At 42.4% G+C, this 22,146-nt stretch overlaps 1 protein-coding gene across 1 annotated transcript; it reads left to right on the forward strand.

The window, feature by feature from the left end:
- Positions 1 to 384: 384 nt before the first annotated feature.
- LOC127662398 (photoreceptor cilium actin regulator-like) lies at positions 385 to 5,911 on the forward strand. The gene is made up of 2 exons (XM_052153545.1): positions 385 to 3,719; positions 5,756 to 5,911. Exons 1-2 carry the CDS (start codon positions 385 to 387, stop codon positions 5,877 to 5,879), a joined length of 3,459 nt encoding a protein of 1,152 aa, XP_052009505.1. The 3' UTR covers positions 5,880 to 5,911.
- The last annotated feature ends 16,235 nt before the right edge of the window (positions 5,912 to 22,146 follow it).

Raw genomic sequence — 22,146 nt, forward strand, 5'->3', positions numbered from 1 at the left:
GCTGCTCGTCCTCCAGAAGATACAAAGGGACACCATCGTATTAGACTAAATGCTTGACAATGTTTAGTTCAATAGAAAGACAATTTTAATCATGAATGGAACAATTATTCTTTGTTTGGATATTATCTGAAAGAGAGGATACATGTAAGGCTCACTTTATTGGCACTGCAAAACTTTTTTTGGTGTTATCCTTCCGATTTCCTAGGATACATTGAGATATTCAAATACAACGGTGTACTCTGCAATTAGAGTCATCTGGACATGACAGGTGTAGCTGGTGGTTACAGCTCTGAACTATCCTGACAACAGATGGAATCTGCCTCTTCGTCTTTGTTGGATTGCATATTTGAGGTCTAAAAACCAGTGAACTGAAACTGCTCTGAAATGGGCTGCTCTGCATCACTGGGCAACAGCCTCAATGCAGCACAGGGAACATTCAGAAGAGGGAGATCTCCGTTAATAGAGACCCAGGAAAACCCAAGAGAATCACAGTCTGACAATAGGAGAAGTGGGGGATCTGGTGGAGGGGACACAGATAAAGACAACTCAACAGCTCGGAATGACACATGTTCCAGAGTGTTGGGGAGGAACTTCACTACAGCTGAGACAGAAACTGCTGGGGTTGCATCTTCCAAACTGGGAACACAAGAGATTACCATTAAAATATTATCTAAAGGGAAGGAAAGACAAAGGGGAAAACAAGAGGCATGTGAGAAAAAAGCTGTGAAGAAGTCAAAGAAAGATCTTAAAAGTGCAAAAGTAAACAAGAAGAAAGACAAGGAAAGACGATGTTCTATTGAAGAAAAGGTTGACTTTCCAGAGCCACTGGTGAAAGCTCATCAAGCAGCGTATGCATATCTTAACCCCAGTATCAATAAATATGAAGACTTGTTAGAGTTACTTGATCATGCAGCTCAGACCCAAATCTCCTTGCAACCCATGGTAGCATTCTTGGTCCTTCGCTATAATGAGATAAATAAAGGGCTGCAGGAAATAGTAGAAGAGGGAGAGATGATGTTAAAAGGAAACGGAGAGCATCTGGCTTGGCCTTGCCAAAAAAAGAATTCCTCTTCATCCAGCTCAGCAAAAAATTTGACAAATGAGCCTCCACCAGACCTGCTTCAACAACTCCTCCAGTACACTGTCCAGAGGATGCGACAAGTGGGTCAATCAGTGTGTGGAATCGGGGATACTGCACTTGAGGAGGCTGTGGATTATTTTTCCTCCATTTCTGAAATTCTTGAAGAGAAGCTCAGGACAAAACATGCATCAGAGTCTAGATTAATGCAGTTGCTATCTCGGATTGAGGCAGCCTCACTAAAAAAACCGGGGCCAGAGGACTCTGCGCTGTTTAGTGAAGACAGCGGTATTGGTGCCGAAAATGAATCACTGGCAGGTTCAGACAGACAACACCAGCGCAGAGAAAGCTGCGAGTCAAATGGAACCATTTGTACTACAGCATGTAGCCCTTATGGTTTTACCCCAGTTCACCAAGGCTCATACAGAGGCAGACATATCCGAACCATGAGCAACAGCAGTTCTCTTATCTCTATAGACTCTATTTGCACTATTACAGAAAAAAAACATAAGGATACAGAATCACTGATTGGCTCTGTCTCCTTGGATGAAGGTGAAAGGGAGAGTGTGGAGGATGGGAGTGAAGATGAAAAATGTGAGGATAAAAGGAGGACAAAATCAAACTCTTCTACTCCAGACCTTAGTCAGAAACCACGTCGCCTGCCAACAAAGCGCATAGAGAATCCACAAAATGTTGAAATGACTTTAAAGTTGAAAGATGCCATCAGTGGCCGGATTAAATTTTTACCATCCCAAAGCTTTACAGTAAAGACAAAACAGACTGAAAGCCCAATAGGCAGTTGCCACCAGTGGACTGAGGAAGGTGACAAAAGTGCTAAAAGACCGCAAACTGCAGTCACAAGAATCCCAAAGAAAAAGCCTGTGGTTATTAAACAGTGCCGGTCAAGATCTGCAGACTCTCTGCGTAGTAAAGCAGAAGATCCTACACTCAATGAACTTGAGAGAACTCAAAAAGAATTGAACCGAAGGCTGGAGAGGATGACCAAGAATAAGTGTGTAGGAAATACAAAGCGAGATTCATCTAATCAAAGCCAACAGCAGCCAACAAATGATATTTCATCAGAAGCTGCCAGCAGGCAGCGTTCTTTGAATTTCTTTTCTCCAAGCAGTCAAAGAAAAGTAGGCAATGCAAAAGTAGATATTAGGGGACAAGGGAGTGTTAAGGAAGAAATGGATGAAAAAAAGAAAAAGGAGAAAGACAAGGAAAAAGAAAAGGGTAAAGACAAAGATAAGAAAGCTCCAAAAGGGCCTGTTAAGGCAATACCTACATCGAGCCCTCCACGGTCACCCCGCCAATCCTCAGGGTTGTCTAGGGGAATCAATTCTGTAAAAAAATTGATTGACACCTTCAGTCAGGGTGTGGAGGAAAGTAAACAGATGCCAGAGAATGCAACAGTTCTTGGACCTCTTAAAGGTGTTAGAAAGTGCGGTGTTCCAATCATTCCAGGTTTAGGTACCTCTGGCACATTAGCATTCATTGACAATGATATTGGTAGTGGTCGAGGTGAGTCACAATGCTCTGAAAGGACAGAAGATCTTGACATTGACAATCTACCCCCCCCTCCTCTTGAGATTCTAATGGACAATTCCTTTGAAAACGTGCAGGAAAAGGACTCCGAAGAAAATGAATCAAGCAGGGGCCGATCCACGCTTCCGAAAAAGACAGCAATGTCTCAAAGGCTACAAACCTCTTTGCAGTCTCTAACAGTGCTACCTAGTAGGGGAAAGTTGCCTAAGGGCTCTGTCAGCACATTACCAGCCCGTTCCATACACCAGGATACAAGGGAACTTGGGAAGGGTGGTGCCTATGATTTCAGTCATGAAACAGACACAGAAAGTGAGGAGGCTTCCTCCCTCTACAAACAAGCAAGCCAAAATATTCACTTGAGACTCTCCTCTGACTCTCCAACAGAAAAACGTAAAGTTGAGATGGGCTACAGTAAGCTTTCTTCCTGCCCAGGTGATGTAGATGTTAAACAAGAGAACAGTACCAATGAAACACTACCAAATAGTGCCTCTACGAACCAAACACAGGCCACTTCACCTCTATCCAAAACTCGCGTATTGCCATCCACACCTTTGTTACACCGGAGACTCCCTAGCCCTCCAGTTTTTAAAACTGAATCCACTTCTTTGACTTTATCTAGTCCCCCAGTTGTTAGTAACCTTCCCACCCCTCCTTTTGCTGGACAACGGATATTGCCAAGCACTCCTGCCATGCGGCAAGACCACACACCCAGCACAATGTCTAGGGTCACCTACCCCTTCAAGGCACCATCACCTCCTGCTTCCCCAAAAGTGCAGCGATGGTCTCGAAGCAACAGTAGTGAGGACTCTACTTTGAGAGTATTTAGCAATGCTCGATCAGTGTTTTGTCGTGCCTCATCATCATTGTTTGAGGCTCAGCCTGTTCCCACACCCAAGCCCCCTCAGGCGTGGGCCTGCACTGGGGTTCTACCTCGTCCCTGGTATGGGACGCTGCCATTGACTGCACGAGGACACAAGCCATTCATTCGGCGCAGCCATTCAGATAGAAGACCAAGTCTAAGCCAGCCGCCTAGGACACCAGTCATCTCTGTGGCAGAAACATGTGGGAGTGAGCCAGCAATTAGCACCCATGGGTGAGTCTGGCACTAATGTGATTTATCAAATGAAAAGCTAAAGTATAGCTTCTTATTATTCATTTAGTAGGGAAGACCAGGGGAAATTGAGTATAAATAATAATGTAGCATTACTATTATTATTATTTATTATTATTATTATTATTATTGTTGTTTTACATTTACTTAGACTCAGAGACTATTGCAAATCTACCTGCCATCCTTTGGTATAAAATACATGGTATATGTGTTATGTGGTAAAAGTAACTAAACCAAAAATAGACTTATTATTAGAAAACCTAGATCATAATATTGAATATTGGATTTGTTTATTTATTTATTGACTAAATTGCTCACACTCCCTTTTTCAAGCAGAGAGAGAATTTCAATTTACTGAAAATAATAATAATAAACTGAAATATTGTGTTACAATTGCTCCAAGTTTCCCACTGTAGAATGGGTAGAATGCATCATATGACATTAATTCAGCATGGCTAAAAATAGCACAGCACCAACTTTACATCTAACTCAACTTCACATCTTTCATGTTATTTATTTTTTTTCAATTACTTTAACACTGCTACATAGCTGCTTATCCAGGTTGGTTAATATCTGTGATTTGACTCAGACAAACAAATCCACAAATGTTCTGATGAACCATACGTTGGAAAAAATAGTTATGAGAACTATGCAGAAACGTTCTACAAGGTATGCCATTAAATACAGTGAGGAAGCTTTTATTTTCTAATCCATGAACTCTTTCACTTAATATTCTTTCACTCTCTCTTTAATTTTAAACATCTTTTTTTGGCAAATACCTTTCATGCTTGAAATTATTCCCTCTGATCCAGATTTAATTTTATAAGAGAATAAGAAAACATCAGAGGATTAGCAATATGATTGTATTTGTCATAATAAAGAGTTAAGCATCCATGCTTTTTGTAATTCAATTATGGGTTCATTGTCACTCACCTGTGGATATAGATTGTTTCATAAAATGATCGTAGTAAAAAATGGTCTGGTCCAATGAGCAAGTCTTGCGAAATGTCATCATCACTGGAAAAAATAAAAAATAAAAAGTTATTTTCACTGTATATCCAGCAAATGAAAACCACAATAACAGTTTTTATACAGTACATGAAGTATATAGGTATACTCGATGACTCTGAGGATTTACTGAACAACAAACAATGATACAAACACAAGTATATGTTGGAAATTGTCATCTAAGATGGAGCAAGATTTGGATTAAGAATTTATGTATGCAGGTGAACTGGTTTATTTAGATTTTTTTGAGTCAGTTTCAGCTACCAGTTCTTAAATGTTGACCATACAGATGTTGACAAAGGTAGGTCAATAAAAAAATTTCATAAGAAAAAATTGTATGGAAAAAAAACAAACACTTAATTTACACAACATAAATATTTTTTGTTAGGTTCAGTAATTAATTAGCTTTTGTTTTAAATTATATTCTCACCCTAATGCCACTATTTTGGCCATATTATGAAATAGTAATAGTTCACCCAAAAAGTAAAAAAAAAAGGTGATCTTACGGTTCCAGAGGACTAGTAATATAGTGCTTCTTTTTATGTTTTACTGTGGTTATGTTCATGCTAAAGGAAGTCTTTTGGGTTTAGAGTGACAGAGAAAGGTTGATTTAACAAACAAAAAATTATTTTGTATAAAATTTTCCTTTAAGGTTTTACCATTAACTATTCATTTAAGTAGTCTTTAAATTATCATTACTTGTACATTACTATTTAACACATAAACATAATGAAAATAGCTTCCTTTATTGTAAACATGATTCAATTAACTCTATAAAGCACAAGGATACAATAATCTTAACACAGGGACAATGATTGATAATAATAATAAAAACATAAAAAAAAAAAAAACATAATTAAGGTGAGATTTAAACTTTATCTTGCCATATAACATCTAATCCCTCCCAACTAAACTCTCAAATACACACTGTTGACCAGAGCTAACCAGCTCTGTCTCACCTCTCTAATCCTTCAATACACTAATATTCTTGTTCTGATTTGCTGTGACAGGTTGGAAGATGGTCCAATCAGAGAAGACAAGCCATGGAGTGAGCAAACAGAACCCTGGGGTACAGTACGCTCTGCCTCACACCCAGACTTGTGCATTGTGGGTCAGGGTTTACAGCGTGAATGAGAGAAATTAGGAATGAGCAAGTGGGATTATGGATTAGCTAACCTTGGATTGGATTAAAACCTTAGATAAAACTTTTTTCCTTCGTGGAAGTGAAAAAAGCCCTTTCTCCTAAGGCATTATCATTTCAAATCATTTTCTCGTTTTCCACTTTAGTTGAATAGGCTTTGTAGTTAAACTGTTTTTTTTTTTATATATATATATATATATTCCCAATTTGGATAGTCTATTTTCTTTATGTATATTTTACACATATCATTATTTTTTTATTTTTTTTATTGTGAATATTTCTTATTGGCTTTATATATTCTTATGTCTAAATAAAAAATGCAACACAGATCTCTGTACTTTTTTTTTTATCCTTTCTTTAAAATTTATATTTGTTTAAAGCATGCTCATCATCTATTGTACCAAGGATTTTAGGTTATCAGGCACGTTATTTTTCACTTTATCATGCAACAACAAACCACAGTATCCCTTTACAGTTACAAGCTTATTATCTGACTAATCAGAATAAATAGCTGTTGCAGTATAGCACTAAAGCCCTCTGTTTAAATGGTATGAAAGAGTGCAGTGTTTAGGCCTTGAACAGAGACAGACATTAAAGAAAATGTTCCGGGTTCAATAATAGTTAAGCTCTATTCACATAATTTGTGAAATAATATTGATTACCACATAAAATTATTTTCATTCATTTCTCAGCTGCTACATTGCAGATTTACTGTAGCTTACAGTACCTTTCTGGTATTCTTTGCTTATTATCCAAAATATATTTGGTTAACTGTTAAAATATAATAGGCAATAACTTTACACAAGCAAGGTCAGTAAGGTCTATCACTCTTGTCTAATGCCAACACATGTTATTTATAGGGAATGTTGCGACTAGTTGTCAACTGTGAGGTTTTGAGTCTAAAATCCATAACAAATATGTGTGTTTTCTCAAGCAGTGATTTTTTGTTTTGGATAAAAACACCAAATTCAAACTCCAAATCAATTTAAATTACTTTTGTGAATTATATCCCGCAAACCAACATCACTGTTTTTTATAAAACAGTTGGGTAAGCAAGTGAACAAAATAAAATGTCTCAGTTACGAACATAACCTTGGTTTCCTGAGCAGGAACGAGACGTTGCATAATGATACAATTGGAACTATGTCAGTGTTCTCACGTGGTCTGAAGCCTGTATAAAGTCTAGGGTTGCAACGGTATGAGATTTTCACGGTACGTTATCGTCTCATAAAATATCATGGTATACGGTATTACACATTATATTTATCAGTTACAGTGATCCTTAAAGGAGTGAAAACAGAAGGATTTATTTTATTTTTTTGGTTGAACAAACGCTTTATTATAATTGAAACTTGAAACCATTTCTTTTTATCAGAAGTATGTGTTAAAAAAGTCTCCATTTTGAAAATAAATCAAATAAATAAGAAAACTAGCATGAATTATAATAGTAAACCGAATTATAAACATTATAAAATTATTAAATGTAACTATAACATGTTATATTACTAAAGCATGTTAGTTTACATGTTAGCATAGCTTGTTAAATTAACTACTAAATGAAAAATAATATCAGCTGTGGGAGCTTTTAAAAAAATGTCCTATGATTATTAACAATTAACATAATACTGTAGGCGTGCGAAAGTGCTGCCAGACTGCTCCTGTCTTTACTTTTATCTCAGTGGTTCTCAACTGGACGTATCTAGTATGGGAGTAGGCCATGCCATCTTCAGCCTTTTCTCTCCAAAGAGTATTAGATTTGACTGTGGCCTTTAAATACTCATAAAATCTGCCGGGGAATGCGCCTTTCCTATTCTTTCTGGGAAAAAAGACCATGAGGAGACCACACCTTGCCTCGAAGGGGAGGGTAAACATGTGGCAAATAAGTCACATGGGCTCAAGGCTGCACATGGAAGAAGCGTGGCGGTAAGTCCTGCCCTTCAAAGGGGAGGAGCTATACAAGCACAGTGACCGGAGCAGAGAGGGCTCTGCCCAAGGGAGATGCGGGTCTACGAAAGGGAGACCATGCTGCGGAAGATACATCACAGAAGTTTACCGGGGTAACCAACACCTGTGGAGCACTTACCCCAGTACAGGGCATTGTAGCAAATGTACTGGGTCCAACTACGAATTCCTCTGCTGAATTTGTGAGCCAGAGGGCAAGGAGGAATGACATCCAGGGTTCACGGATCTTGAACAAGCATGGGATAGAAGATCGCATAGGTGTCATTTACACTGGGGATGCTGGGGACATGTCCCCACCACTTTTTGAAATTGCTGATTTTGTCCCCACCACTTTTTGAAAACATTTGGTTAAATGTTCTGAAAAACCAGTTTAGATACAGAAAGAAAAAAAAACTATTATTGATTCTAAAATGACCCAACAACATGGATGCGCCAATCAGTAACTTGAACAAATTCTTGACACAGTTTCTTCTTGTCCAAGTAATCCATTCTCTCTCTGTGAACATGACAAACAGCCACACTGTTGAGTTGGGTTTGTGACATTGAAGAGCGCAGCCAGGTCTTCAGGCGTCTCAAGGCACTGAAGCTTCTCTCTGCTTCAGCAGATGATGCAGGAACAATGAGGAACAAACGCAGAAGTGCCTCAACTTGACTGAAGAGTCCACGGACCTCGGGAACCTCATGATATCTGACACTTCTGAGCAGGTTTTTTAGGTGTAATTGGCAGTGAACATGGCCAGCTGCACCTTTAGGAACTGGAACTGCAGCCCTGGATACAGGTCAACCACGTCATCAACTTGACCAGAGAGTAGGACTTTCTCCAGCTTGACCAGGTGCTGTAGCCCTTCCTGTTTAACCCGCTTTGTCAGCTGTGTTGTTACAATTTGAAGGATTGGAAGAACTGCACTGAACTTGTGTTCGATGTCCAAAGACATAACCAGCTCAGTTGTAGACTGTGATGAATGCTTCTTCTGTTCGTTGGCTCTGAAAGTGTTTTTTCACACAGTCAACTGCACTTAACATGCCTCCAACTGTTTTCCCTCTCCCCTGCAGTGAAGTGTTCAGGCCCTCTAACCCCATCATCACCTCTTTTGCCAGAAACAGGCCAAGGACCGTGGTGTCCTTTTGGAACCACTCATGAAGGCCATTAGCTCTAGAAGCTGTGTCGCATGTGCTGGACGAAGCCATCTCTTCTAATACAGCCAAGACTGCCTCATATTGACCAAGGATGGCGTCAATGGCTGGGGTGCGCACTGTCCATTGTGTTGGGCACAAAGGTTTGAGTGTGACTTTGCAACAGACCCTAAAATGGTTTTAAATTTGCCTGATTGTCCAAACAAGCACCCCAACTCATGGGTCCACTGCAATGCATCCCTCACAATCGGTGTGGTTGAGCAAGCTGCTTGCGTGACCAGGTTGACGCAGTGAGGCCCACAGTGAACATAAACAGCAAGAGGCTGTTCTTTTCTGATGTGAGCCTATACTCCTGACAGATGTCCTGACATATTGGCTGCTCCATCATAGGTCTGGCCACGCAGTCCTGAAAGGGGTAGGTTCAGGCGGAGTAGCACATCAGAGACAATCTTAGAAATTTGCTCACCTGTGGTGGAAGAAGTTTCGTAGAGGCCAATGAATTCCTCTCATGGTTCCAAGTTGGAATCAACGTAGTGGAGACAGATGGACTCCTGCTCTGTGCCACTTACGTCCTGTGTTCCATCAATTATTACTGAATATTGGACCACTGGTAAAGCCAGGATTTCCTCTGCAATGTTGCAAATGAAGGTATTGCTCATTAAACTTAGCATTTTGTTTTGAACAACAGGGTCGGTGTAGCTGTGGTTCCGTTTCAACCAGTGTCCAATTGCAGGATCATCCTCTGCCTTAAGAAGGAGAAGGTAGTGGAAGTTCCCTCTTCATTTCCATGCCCTCTTAAAGCTAGGCCTTGTTGGGCCAAGTACTTAACAGAGCTTAATATTTTTAGTAAGCTTGACCTGGCCTCCTCTTGTGCAGTTGCCAAAACACTGGATAGTTGGACATTTATTGATTTTGGCTCATAAATGTGCATAGTCACTGCAATGTTGTGTGTTTTGTTGCTTGAATGTCGCTCAAAACCCTCCACAGCCCGTTTCCAATTCCTAAAGCCTGTCAAAATAAGTGTTGGCTCTGTATTTTGGCTAGTGAAGATTTACATTTACATTTATGCATTTGGCAGACGCTTTTATCCAAAGCGACTTACAGTGCAATTATTACAGGGACAATCCCCCTGAAGCAACCTGGAGTTAAGTGCCTTGCTCAGTGGCATCTTGGTGGTGCTGGGGCTTGAACCCCCGACATTCTGGTCAGTAACCCTGAGTCTCAACCACTGAGCCACCACTGCCTGCTGCAGATCCTATTGAAATAAATGTAATTGTACATTCAATATGAATGTCTTGTACTTTTAATGTGTAAGATGCACTTTGTAAACATGTTATAACACAGTTGAAATAACCTTTTCTGAAGTAGCCTATTTAAATATCACCTCTAAACTCTCTGGCTCTTTCTCCTGCTCTCCATCTGCACTTACAGTGGAAACCGTCTGCTGCTGAAGCTGGTTTGAAATTATGACTTTTTAACCCACAACCAAATAAGACACCATTAACTAAGTAACAGTCTACAATGTCTGCAGCATCTTAAATTTTTTATAAATTGTCAAATACTTTTAAAGTGTAAGATCCACTTTTTAAATTGATACAATAAAAGCTTAATATTACTTTTTCTGAAGTATGTTCATCTCACCTCTAAACTCTCTGGCTTTTTCTGCTGCTCTCCATCAGCTCCTGGAGTTGCAACTGGCTGCTGCTGATTCTAATGCAAAATTATGAAAAAATGTTAACCCTAGACCTAATTCTTACAGTAGGCTACACTATCTACTACGGCTAAGCAACAGTCTACAACATGTACAGGAAAACTGTTATTGTTCATTAGATAATAGAGGTAATCAACAGGCCTACTGTTAAATCATAATGTAACGTTGATTAGATGGACTGACTAACTAGTTAGCTACCTAGCTAGAATAGCAAATTTTGCAAACATATTAAGATAAGTGTCTCTTATTGCTGGATTTTACAGTAGGCCTCCATAATAAGATCATCACTTACAGTAAAGTGCTGTTTGCTAAAGTAGTTTCTAATGTCTCCTATAGTATATTTTTCAATATTTTAGTATGTTTTTATATATCAAAATACTTATATGAGTTTCCAGGCCTTTGTGTGACCCAGGAGAGAGCATATGAGGTTACTAAAAGTGTTGATGCTACAGAGAACACAAATAATGGTATATAACCTTGAAAAACAGGTGTATTCTCTTCAAAAACAAAATATGTATTTCTTCAAAGACAAAATGTGTTTCTGTTGGTTGGCAGTGTTCTGGCATGTATCCTTGACGATATCTCTTATACTTTTAAACAGTTATTATATGAATGGTGTCTTGTAAGCTGAATGTATTATATCTTTGCAGCTGGTGTTTTGCTTCTTATAAAATATGTTTTTACAGTTATTATATGAATGGTGTCTTGTAAGCTGAATGTATGATATCTTTGCAGCTGGTGTGAAGGAACAAACAAGGCCGCGAAACAAACAAGGCCGCCTCATTGTAAGGGTTTCCATGAACTGTTACCAGCTGATGTATGTTTTTTTTAATAGATAGGCGGGGGATTTTCCACCAATATTTAATTAATGAAGGAGATAAAACATATTGGTGGCGAGGGAAAGAGACAAGAGCAAAAAACCCATTGGTCAGAGATAGTGGGTAAAAGATAGCAAAAAGGTATATAATTGAGAACTTAGGAGAATAATGTCAGAACGGGCAGCTGACCGGTCTCATGTTTGTTGGTGTTCAATAAACTACAACTTTGGCATCTGGAACTCAAGACTCCGAGAGTTTTCTTACAACTTAGAGAGATTCATCGTGATTTTCCACGACACTCCTCCCTTCTTCCTCTTGGAAATTGTGCAGTTTGGGTTGCTGTAAATTAGGCTACTGCAGGTTAAATGTTTAGCTTGCTAAGTTACTGCATTTTTCTACAATTGATTATCCTGTGTAGTGTTGCCATATTGGGCGGGTTTCATTTTTTATAAACTCTGCTGTAAACTCGCTCAAATATTTGATTGACATAAGTTGTATTCAATCATCGTAAGGAATGAGGGAGAACCTACATACTTACCCTGACGTGAATGGCTACTGACCAATGTCAGTATTGAATTCTACGTTTAGCTAGCTACACAGAGGCTGTGTGGTCTGTAAACAACAGAAGCCGGTTCTCGGCCCTCAAGCTGGGAGTTAGCTAATGTTAGTTAGAAATTCCATGGGACTACCACTCCTTTCTAGCTTCATGGATTTGCGCTCTGGCCTGAGCAGGAATGGATGGACATGCGCTACTTTCAAACCTCGAAGTGTTGGGGAGGAGGTTTCATTCATCCATGTATCCATGTACTAACCGCGTTAGTTCTTCTTCAAGTTTAAAATTTTTTCAACTTTAAGAGAAGATGTTGATCAACGGTACAGGTAGGGGAATCTTTATATAGCATATTTTCACTGTGATTGATTTAGTTAATTGTAGCCGATTAAGTAATTTACAGATCAATAAAAAAATTGGCTTTGTGTGTGTGTGTGCAGGCAAGTGTGCATGCGAGCGAGAGGGCCTGCGTGCCATATAATAGTTTTAAAATAGTTAGAATTTTGGTGTGGGTTTTTTTGTGGCATACATTATGACAGTATTTATTTCACGGCACTTTATAGTGGTTACGCTACGATGGCAGTGGAGGATTTCACATTTTGTGGATTTGGTTGTCTGACTGCACTGCATTCTCTGTGGGTGGCAAATCCCAAATTTGATCTGGTGTTATTTGATGCAGATATGTTGGGTTGTATGTTTATGGTGTGTTTTCTTTTACATATTTAATTAATTTCATTGTTGTAACGCTGGGAAGACAGTTCAGGAGCTGGATCTAGGTGCGGCAATGGAGCTTAATGAAAAATAGACAAATACAAATAACTGGGAGACACAGGAACAAAGAAAACATCCATGATGGGAAACAAGAACATAAACAGGAAAAACATCCACGAAGGGCACAGGCAAAACACGGTAGATCTGGATACATACACATTTAAATTCATACATTCAACAACTGACCAAGACTGAACAGAAATCAGGGCATTATATACACGAAGACTAATAAGTAAATGAAACACAGGTGAGGACACTAGAAGACAACTGGCAGTGATGAGGGCAGGGATTTATGGGAAGTGTAGTCCATGGGGAACAGATGACACAACAGGAAGATACATCACAGAAGTTTACCGGGGTAACCAACACCTGTGGAGCACTTACCCAGGCAGACAACAGTGAATCGTGACAATTGTAATCATTGACTTAACACGCTGCTGTTTTCTACAGTATGGTGCTTTGGCACTGTTTGGTTGAGCTGGTGTTGCAGGGGTGGATGTGATGACTGTTACATGTGCAGTCGACACTGTTGAGCATTTTATGCTGAGTATTTTCGTGTTGTTGACTGGCCTACGCTATGGCCATTTTTGATGCGCCCTGATTCAATATTTTTCCCGCCCTGCCGTATGTTTTTTTTATCTGATCTTTTGTCCCCACCACTTTTCAACACAAACTGACACCCGTTGCATTGTGTCAGTGCAATAATTTGAAATAATTTCTAGTTGTATGTTTCTAGTATTACAGTTTTAATAAAGTCTGCACTGCAAAAGCAGTTGTGTCATAATTGTGAACAGTTTCTAGAGTTTAAATTGCCTGTAGCTGAAGTGTGTCAGTTCTCACATGAAAGTGTCTGGTGCCAGTGTTTAAAAGTAGAAGTCTCTTTATGTGAGGTGTCGAGGTAAATCTATACTTTTTTTTTTCTTCTTTAAAAAAAACAAACTCAGGTCTGTCTTACCAAACAAGCACAAAATGGGGGCAATGTATACATGTATAGGAACTGTATACATTTCATGATGTATTTTACATCCATATAGTTCTGCACTTTGAGCAGATCAGTTAAGAAAATTCTACTTAAAATATTTTTAAACACATTGCATACCCACTTAATGCTCTATTTCATCCCTCATCTCATTTTGAATATCTGTGTCAGCCGTAAAGACTGACACAAACATGTAAAGGAGCAATTCATAGCTTATATTGAAATATTTACATTGACTGTTATATGTTATAACATACTTTCATTTACATTATTGCCTCTTTGACCAGGCAACCCCTTAAGCAAAACTAGGAAGAGAAAAAAAAAGGCACTACAATAAAGCTGTGACCAACATTTGGAAGCTAACAATAGGACCTATTTTTAATGCAGGAAATGAATTACAAATCCCAAATAATGTCTTTACATTTTGTGTGACAGAGTTGATATATAATAGGTTGTGAAAACCAAAAAACAAACAAAACAAAAAAATTAAATGTCCTAAAATTATCGAAATAGAAAAGGACTTATATTGGATGTCATTATTATATTTTTTTCTGATATAATGAAAGTAATTTTTATATATATCTTTCCTATTTCTGTTTTTCTTCAGTTTGAGATGGGGCAACAGGGGCAACTTTTTTATGTTAACCTTTTCATTTAGTTTTTATTATTCATTATTGTTTCAATAATTGTTTTGTGTTTAACAAAACCATTGAAATATAGCTGCAAACCATGTTGTGTTCAAAATGAAATAATTAAAACTATAATTAAAGCAATAATTGTAACATCCGAGGTTGTTACCCCTCCTACCATCCACCAGAGAGAGCCCTCTCCCGAATACTAACTCTATACCGTTTCTTCATTGGTTACTTCCTGTTTGAACTATATAAATACCATGCTGTTTCCACTGTCATGTTGCGAGTATTGCCAGCTTACCCTGCCTTACAAAGCGTTTTTCCATTGCCGATTGTTTATTTGTTATGACCATTGCCTGTTTTCCTGGATTTACTGCTTTTTGGATACCCCTTTGTTTTGTTTGCCTTGTTGGACTGTCTTTTTGGTTTATTATATTATACTGCCTACATAATGACTACCTCTATTTGCCTGCCGATTTGGATTGTTTGCTTGTGTTCTAATAAACATCTAGCACATGGATCCTAACACCATCTCCATGGCTAGTTCATTACAGAATACTTCGCCTAACATGTATCCAGTAGAAGTTTCACAGCTCCAGGCCGCATTCATGCACCAGTGCGAGGTATTAAGGGGTTACCGAGTCCAGCTGAATAACCTACGAGCTGCCAACGAATGTTTGACACAATACATTCACTCACTGCCAGCTCCCCATGCTAAACCATTAAGCTTTGCTCTCCCTGATAAGTTTGATGATTCTGCTGAAAGATGCTGGGGATTTTTACGACAATGCAAGGTATTTTTTAAAAATCAGCCTGAATCATTTGATCAAGATGCCAGGAAATGTTCTTTCTTGATGTCACTGCTTACCGGCAAAGCTCTCGATTGGGCTGCCGCCGTTTGGGATTAAGATGCTCAAATCCAGGTTTCATTTGATTACTTCCTTCAACAAATCCACAAAGTCTTCGAGTATTCGGCGGTCAATATATCTCTGTTCAGCTACTTCATCTATGCCAGGTTCATCGATCAGCTGCGGATAATGCAGTTCTATTCAGGACAATAGCGGCTCAGAGTGGGTGGAATGATGTCGATCTGAAGACTGTTTTCCATGAGGGGCTTAACCTGAAACTCAGGATAGAACTAACCTGCAAGTGTGGCTGTATGAATCTTTCTGAATATATCACTATGGCCATCAAAATTGATAACCTGCTTCAGAATGCTTCATGGCCTCTGAAGACATAACATAACCCTTCATGGTTATGTTTCACCCCAGAATCTACAGTCTCAGTACAGGCCCAGTCCTTCACTGTATCACCTGAACCCATGCATGTTGCTCACACTCCTGTTTCCATGGAGGAACGCCAATGTCGACACAACAAAAACATTTGCTTTTACTGTGGTTTACCAAGTCATCTCAATTCTTTATGCGCACACAAGAAATCAAGGTTCCTTGAGTCAAGGAATGCATGTGAGTACTATGAACATTAAATCACCCAGTGTCTGTGTGAAGCTTTCCACTAAGGAAGACACGGGAAACAGCGTCGGCTTCAAGGTAAGATTCTTTAATTAACACACTTTTTATCAGATACACAATTGTACAGCACACTTTCTTTTTAGTTGCTACTCTGGGTGTAGGCACTCTCCCCCGAGGCTCTGTGGCTGCTGCTCTTTTATGCCGCTCTCCTCATGCTTACTGCAATTAGACACAGGTGTTAGACATAATTTAGCTCAGGTGTAAGCGCCCTTACCGCTTTTCTCTCCCAGACGGGCGCTTGACCACGCCCCCGCTGCCACATACCCCTACCGCCCGACTCAGGCCGGGGCGTCATCCGGCCTGCCTACCACTCCCCCCCCATTTCTGGAGAGGAAGTCAGCGGCAGCCATCTGCACCCCCGGTCTGTGGATCACCTTGAATTTAAAAGGCTGGAGTGCCAGATACCAACGGGTGATCCCGGCGTTAGTATCCTTCATGCGGTGAAGCCACTGGAGTGGGGCGTGGTCCGAGCAGAGGGTGAAGGCCTGCCCCAGCAGGTAGTAACGGAGTGTGAGTACCACCCACTTGATGGCCAGACACTCCTTCTCCACGGTGCTGTACTTGGTCTCCCTCAAGGAGAGCTTCCGGCTGATGTACAGCACCGGGCGCTCCTCCCCCTCCACCACCTGCGAGAGTACGGCCCCCAGCCCTCTGTCTGAAGCGCCCGTCTGCAATACAAAAGGAGAGAGAAGTCAGGTGCATGCAAAAGCGGCCCCCCACAAAGTGCAGCTTCAATCTGTGTAAACGCCTGTTGGCACTGCTCCGACCATTGGACCGGATCTGGAGCCCCCTTTTTAGTGAGGTCAGTCAGCGGGCTGGTGACATCCGAATAATTAGGCACAAATCTTCTGTAATAGCCAGCCAGCCCCAGGAACTGCCTCACCCCCTTTTTGGTCTTGGGTCTAGGGCAAGTCGCAATCGCCGTGGTCTTGTCAATTTGGGGACGCACCTGGCCATGACCCAAGTGGAACCCCAGATACCGTACCTCCACACGCCCAACCGCGCACTTTTTCGGGTTTGCCGTGAGCCCCGCCTGCCGCAGCGATCTCAGGACGGCCCTCAGATGTTGCATGTGCCACTGCCAATCATTGCTATAAATGATGATATCGTCTAGATAGGCAGCGGCGTAAGCCGTATGCGGTCTGAGGATCCTATCCATGAGACGCTGAAACGTGGCTGGTGCCTGAACAAACCGAAAGGAAGCGTCACGAATTGGTGTAATCCAAACGGCGTGGTGAAGGCCGTTTTTTCACGGGATATTGGTGTCAAGGGGATCTGCCAATAACCCTTCGTTAGATCCAAGGTCGAATAAAACCGAGCAGTACCTAACCGATCGAGCAGTTCATCAACACGGGGCATTGGGTACGCGTCAAATTTAGACACCGCGTTGACCTTTCTATAATCCACACAGAAACGTACAGACCCGTCGCTCTTGGGCACAAGGACGACCGGGCTGGACCAATCGCTGTGGGATTCTTCTATTACTCCCATCTCAAGCATCGCGTCCAATTCTTCCTGAACTATTTTCTTTTTATGTTCGGGCAAGCGATAGGGGCGGCAACGTACCACCACACCTGGCTCGGTCTCGATGTGGTGTTGTATGACGTTTGTGCGGCCCGGTAGAGGAGAAAACACGTCTGCAAACTCCTTTTGTAGTTCGGAAACCTCTGCGAGTTGGCGCTGCGAGAGGTGGTCTCCACAAGGAACCGGGGTGTTAGGATTACAGGCTTTGTTTACCTCCGGTCCGAGCTCCGTCCTCTCCGGAACTACCGTTGCCAACGTCACAGAGGCCGCCTCTTCTCTCCACAATTTCAGGAGGTTGAGGTGATATATTTGACGCGCGCCCCCTCTATCGGTACGTTTAACCTCATAATCGAGATCCCCTACTCGGCGTGTGACCTCAAAGGGTCCTTGCCACTTGGCGAGTAATTTCGAGCTCGATGTTGGGAGTAATACAAGCACCTTATCTCCCGGTGCAAATTCCCGTAGCTGAGCACCCCCTGTCATACAGCCGGCGTTGGCGTTCTTGAGCCTGGAGCAAATTCTCCTGTGTTAATTGCCCCAGAGTGTGGAGCTTTGCTCGAAGATCAAGAACGTATTGAATTTCATTTTTACTATTAGAAGGTCCCTCCTCCCAAGCTTCACGGATGACGTCGAGGACCCCGCGTGGGCGTCGCCTGTACAGCAGCTCAAATGGGGAAAACCCCGTGGAGGCTTGCGGGACCTCTCGTACTGCGAATAACAGGGGGTCCAGCCACTTCCTAGCGTCTCCGTGTACGAATTTACGAATCATATTTTTGAGCGTTTTATTAAATCGTTCCACAAGGCCATCAGTCTGCGGATGGTAAACGCTAGTGCGAATCGACTTAATGCCCAAGAGTTCGTAAAGTTTGCGAAGTGTTCGTGACATAAAAGTAGTGCCTTGGTCGGTGAGGATTTCTTTCGGGACCCCCACCCGGGAGATTATCTTGAAGAGTGCCCCGGCAACACTACGTGCTGAGATGTTGCTCAGAGGCACTGCTTCCGGATATCGCGTTGCGTAATCCACCAGGACTAACACAAAGCGATGTCCGCGTGCCGTCCGTTCTAATGGCCCGACGAGGTCCATTCCAATTCTCTCGAAGGGAACCTCGATCAATGGAAGGGGGCGCAAAGGCGCTTTTGGGGTGGCTGGTGGGTTTACCAGCTGACATTCGCGGCACGCCGCACACCACCTGCGGACGTCGCCGCCAATGCCCGGCCAATAGAAACGGGCTATTAGACGGAGAAGTGTCTTCCTTTCCCCTAGGTGACCGGCCATAGGATTATAGTGAGCCGCCTGGAAAACCATTTCCCGGCGGCTCCGTGGAATCAACAATTGTGTCACCTCCTCCTTTGTTTGAGCGTCCTGCGTCACTCTGTATAACCGATCTTTAATAACCGAAAAATAAGGATATGAAATGGCGACGCCTGGCCGGAGTTGTTGACCATCGATTACTCTCACTTGGTCAAAAGCGTGCTTAAGGGTTTCATCCCGCGACTGCTCCAAGGGGAAGTCCCCCCCGGGAATTCCCTGAGAGGAGGGGCGACAACCTCGCCGCTTCCCTCGTCATATGGAGCGGCCGAGGATGGCCCCGGCTCTGCCTCCCCCGCCAAAGCATCGCACATCACACATCTCTTCATTTCCATGCTGGACGCATCCGCACAAACTCCCTCTAATACATTTCTAAAATTCGGCCAATCAGTACCCAAGATTAGCGGATGGGTGAGGCGGGAGCTAACCGCTGCCTCCACACTATGTTTTCCTCCCCGGAATTTGATCGCCAAAGTCACCATGGGATACTTGTGAACATCCCCATGCACACACCTCACCCTCACCCATTTAGCTGTGCCCAAAGCCCTGGGTTGAACCAAGCGTTGGTGGATGGTGGTCTGATTACAGCCGGTATCCAACAATGCTTGGTATGTACCCCCCTGGATCGTTACCGGAATCCGGTACGCTCCAGCCCGATCGGGGGCAGCCTGCGGGACATCGGAGACCCGCACCACCGTCCCCACCTCCATCAGCGGACACTGATCCCGGAAGTGGTCCGGGTCTCCACACCTCCAGCAGACCGGCCCAGGCGCCACGGCCGCACCCGTGCTGGCGGGCGCCCCCACCTGAGGAGGAGAGTGGCTGAAGGACGGGGAAGGGGTAGGCGGGTTCTCCCACGGCCAGGAAGTTGGTCTCATGTATCCTCCACGCCTGTGCGGGGCAGGAACGGGCCCTGGGGAGAGAGCAGAGCGAGAGAAAACAGGGGAGGGGAAAAAACAGGGGAAGTCACAGGGGAAGGGGAGAGAGAGAGAGAGCTCATCTGCTCTCAGAATCGCCGCCATGTGGTCCTCCGCAAGACGAACGGCCTCCTCCAGCGACGCCGGGCGGTGGCACTGGACCCACTCCGCCGTTCTCTTGGGCAAACACTGAACAAACTGCTCCAGTACCACCTGATCGACGAGTCCCTCGTCGTCGCGGTCCCCCACAAGTAGCCACCTCCGACAGGCATCACGGAGCCACTGGGCGAACGGGCGGTCGGACTTGTCCAGTTTCATAGCCCGGAAGAGCTGCCGATTTTCTTCCGGGCTCCGACCAACCCGTTGTAGGATGGCTCTCCTCAGGTCTGCATAGGCCAGGAGGCTTGTTGCCGGCAGTTGTTGCGCTGCGAGTTGTGCTTCCCCGGACAAGAGAGGGACTAGGCGGGCTGCCCACTGGTCTTGTGGCCACCCCCAAATTTCCGCCGTACGTTCGAACAAATCGATGAACGCCTCTGGATCATCTGCCGGCCCCATCTTCTGTAACGCGGGTGGGGGCAGTGAGGCGCGGGTGTCCGGGGTCGCGGCTGCGGCTGGAGCGGCCTCCTGGCTGAGGAGGCTCCGGATGGCGAGCCGGTCCTCTGCTTGAGCCCGCATGATCTCGAAGAACCGACGATCCTGGTCTTGCCGGAGCTCAAGCAGGGATTGTTGGTGGCCCTGATGGAGTGTAGCGAGGGACTGGAGGACTTCCGCCAGCTGGGAGGACTCTATGGGGCGACTCTGTTCCATAATTTGCAGAAATTTTTTCCAGCTGTTTCCCGGGTTTCGGCACCAGTGTGAAGCTTTCCGCTAAGGAAGACACGGGAAACAGCATCGGCTTCAAGGTAAGATTCTTTAATTAACACACTTTTTATCAGATACACAATTGTACAGCACACTTTCTTTTTAGTTGCTACTCTGGGTGTAGGCACTCTCCCCCGAGGCTCTGTGGCTGCTGCTCTTTTATGCCGCTCTCCTCATGCTTACTGCAATTAGACACAGGTGTTAGACATAATTTAGCTAATGTGTAAGCGCCCTTACCGCTTTTCTCTCCCGGACGGGCGCTTGACCACGCCCCCGCTGCCACAGTCTGACTATGGAACCACAGATTCTTGGAGGTGGATGGAGCCCCAGCGTATATGGTCAGAAAGATCATGGACTCAAGACGACGATGGAGCCAGATGCAATACTTGGTGGACTAGGAGGGTTACGGACCAGAGAGATCATGGATAGCTGCCTAGGACATATTGGACCCGTCCCTGATCCAAGAATTTCATCATGCCCATCCTAATCGTCCAGCACCACGACCAAGGTGACGCCCCAGCAGAAGAACACCAGGAGTTGTTTTTAGAGGGGGGGAGAACAACCCATTAGTTCTGTAGTAATCCATTAAAAAATAGCATTAATGAAGAAAAAAAAAACATTTTAGAATATAGACTTTTACTTTTAAATCTGATTTTATTTTTTAATAATTAAAACATACAGTTTCAAAATTTTGTATGAAATGCTGAATTTCCAAATGACACCAAATGGAAGAATTAAAACCTGATTTCCACTTTTTGTTTGTTTGTTTTTCTTAATCATTTTTCACAAAAGTATTTTCCTAAAAATGTGGTAAAAAGTAATTGAGACACTATAAAATGTTATTATATATAAAGTTATTATAAATTGTTTATTAAATCAAGAATGATGGTTTTGCAATAAAACATATTTTCTGTAAATTATATTGTAAATTACTCCTTAAGAATAATGAGCTAATAAAAATTGTTAGAGAAACCATTCTGGGCTGTGTTTCCAGATAACGATGAATCTTAGCTCTTACAAGTTTTCTCTACATCCAAAGTTGCAAACTTATTTTTTTTACCTTTTCACATATTTCATAAAACTGTGCTTTATAAGAATGTGCAAAAGCACACTAAGTGCTACTTAAAAGTTGCTGTCCTATGTGAAGTGATGAAATGTGACCGTATACAATGTCGCTAGTCATTGTAATTTAGCTTTAATTTTTATTTTAAGTTTTGCACATAACTTCATAAATATTTGTAATTTACCTTGCAGGGAAATGTTTAAAAAGTTATTCTCTTAAATACTCAAACTAATTACTATGATTAAATATATAGTTTAGTAATCATTTTGTGGAGAAAAATGTATTATTTTTACACAATCACTATTTTGTTCATCATATCTGCATTTTCAATATTTTGTTTTCACAAATGTATCTGTGGCTCGAGGTGCTTTAGTGAGAATCACACTGGCACCAATTGAAATAAACTTGGCCTCATATGATGATATAATAAACTTGAAATAAACTTGGCCTGATGATTCTCCAAGTCCGATTGGGGGTGTATCGAATTCTGGTAAAGG

Source organism: Xyrauchen texanus, chromosome 22 (genome assembly GCF_025860055.1).
Source record: "Xyrauchen texanus isolate HMW12.3.18 chromosome 22, RBS_HiC_50CHRs, whole genome shotgun sequence".
NCBI lineage: Eukaryota > Metazoa > Chordata > Actinopteri > Cypriniformes > Catostomidae > Xyrauchen > Xyrauchen texanus.

Coding starts and splice junctions, on each gene's coding strand:
- LOC127662398 (XM_052153545.1), top strand. CDS start 385: ATGGGCTGCTCTGCATCACTGGGCAACAGCCTCAATGCAGCACAGGGA. Junction 3,720..5,755: donor CCAGCAATTAGCACCCATGG/GTGAGTCTGGCA, acceptor TTGCTGTGACAG/GTTGGAAGATGGTCCAATCA.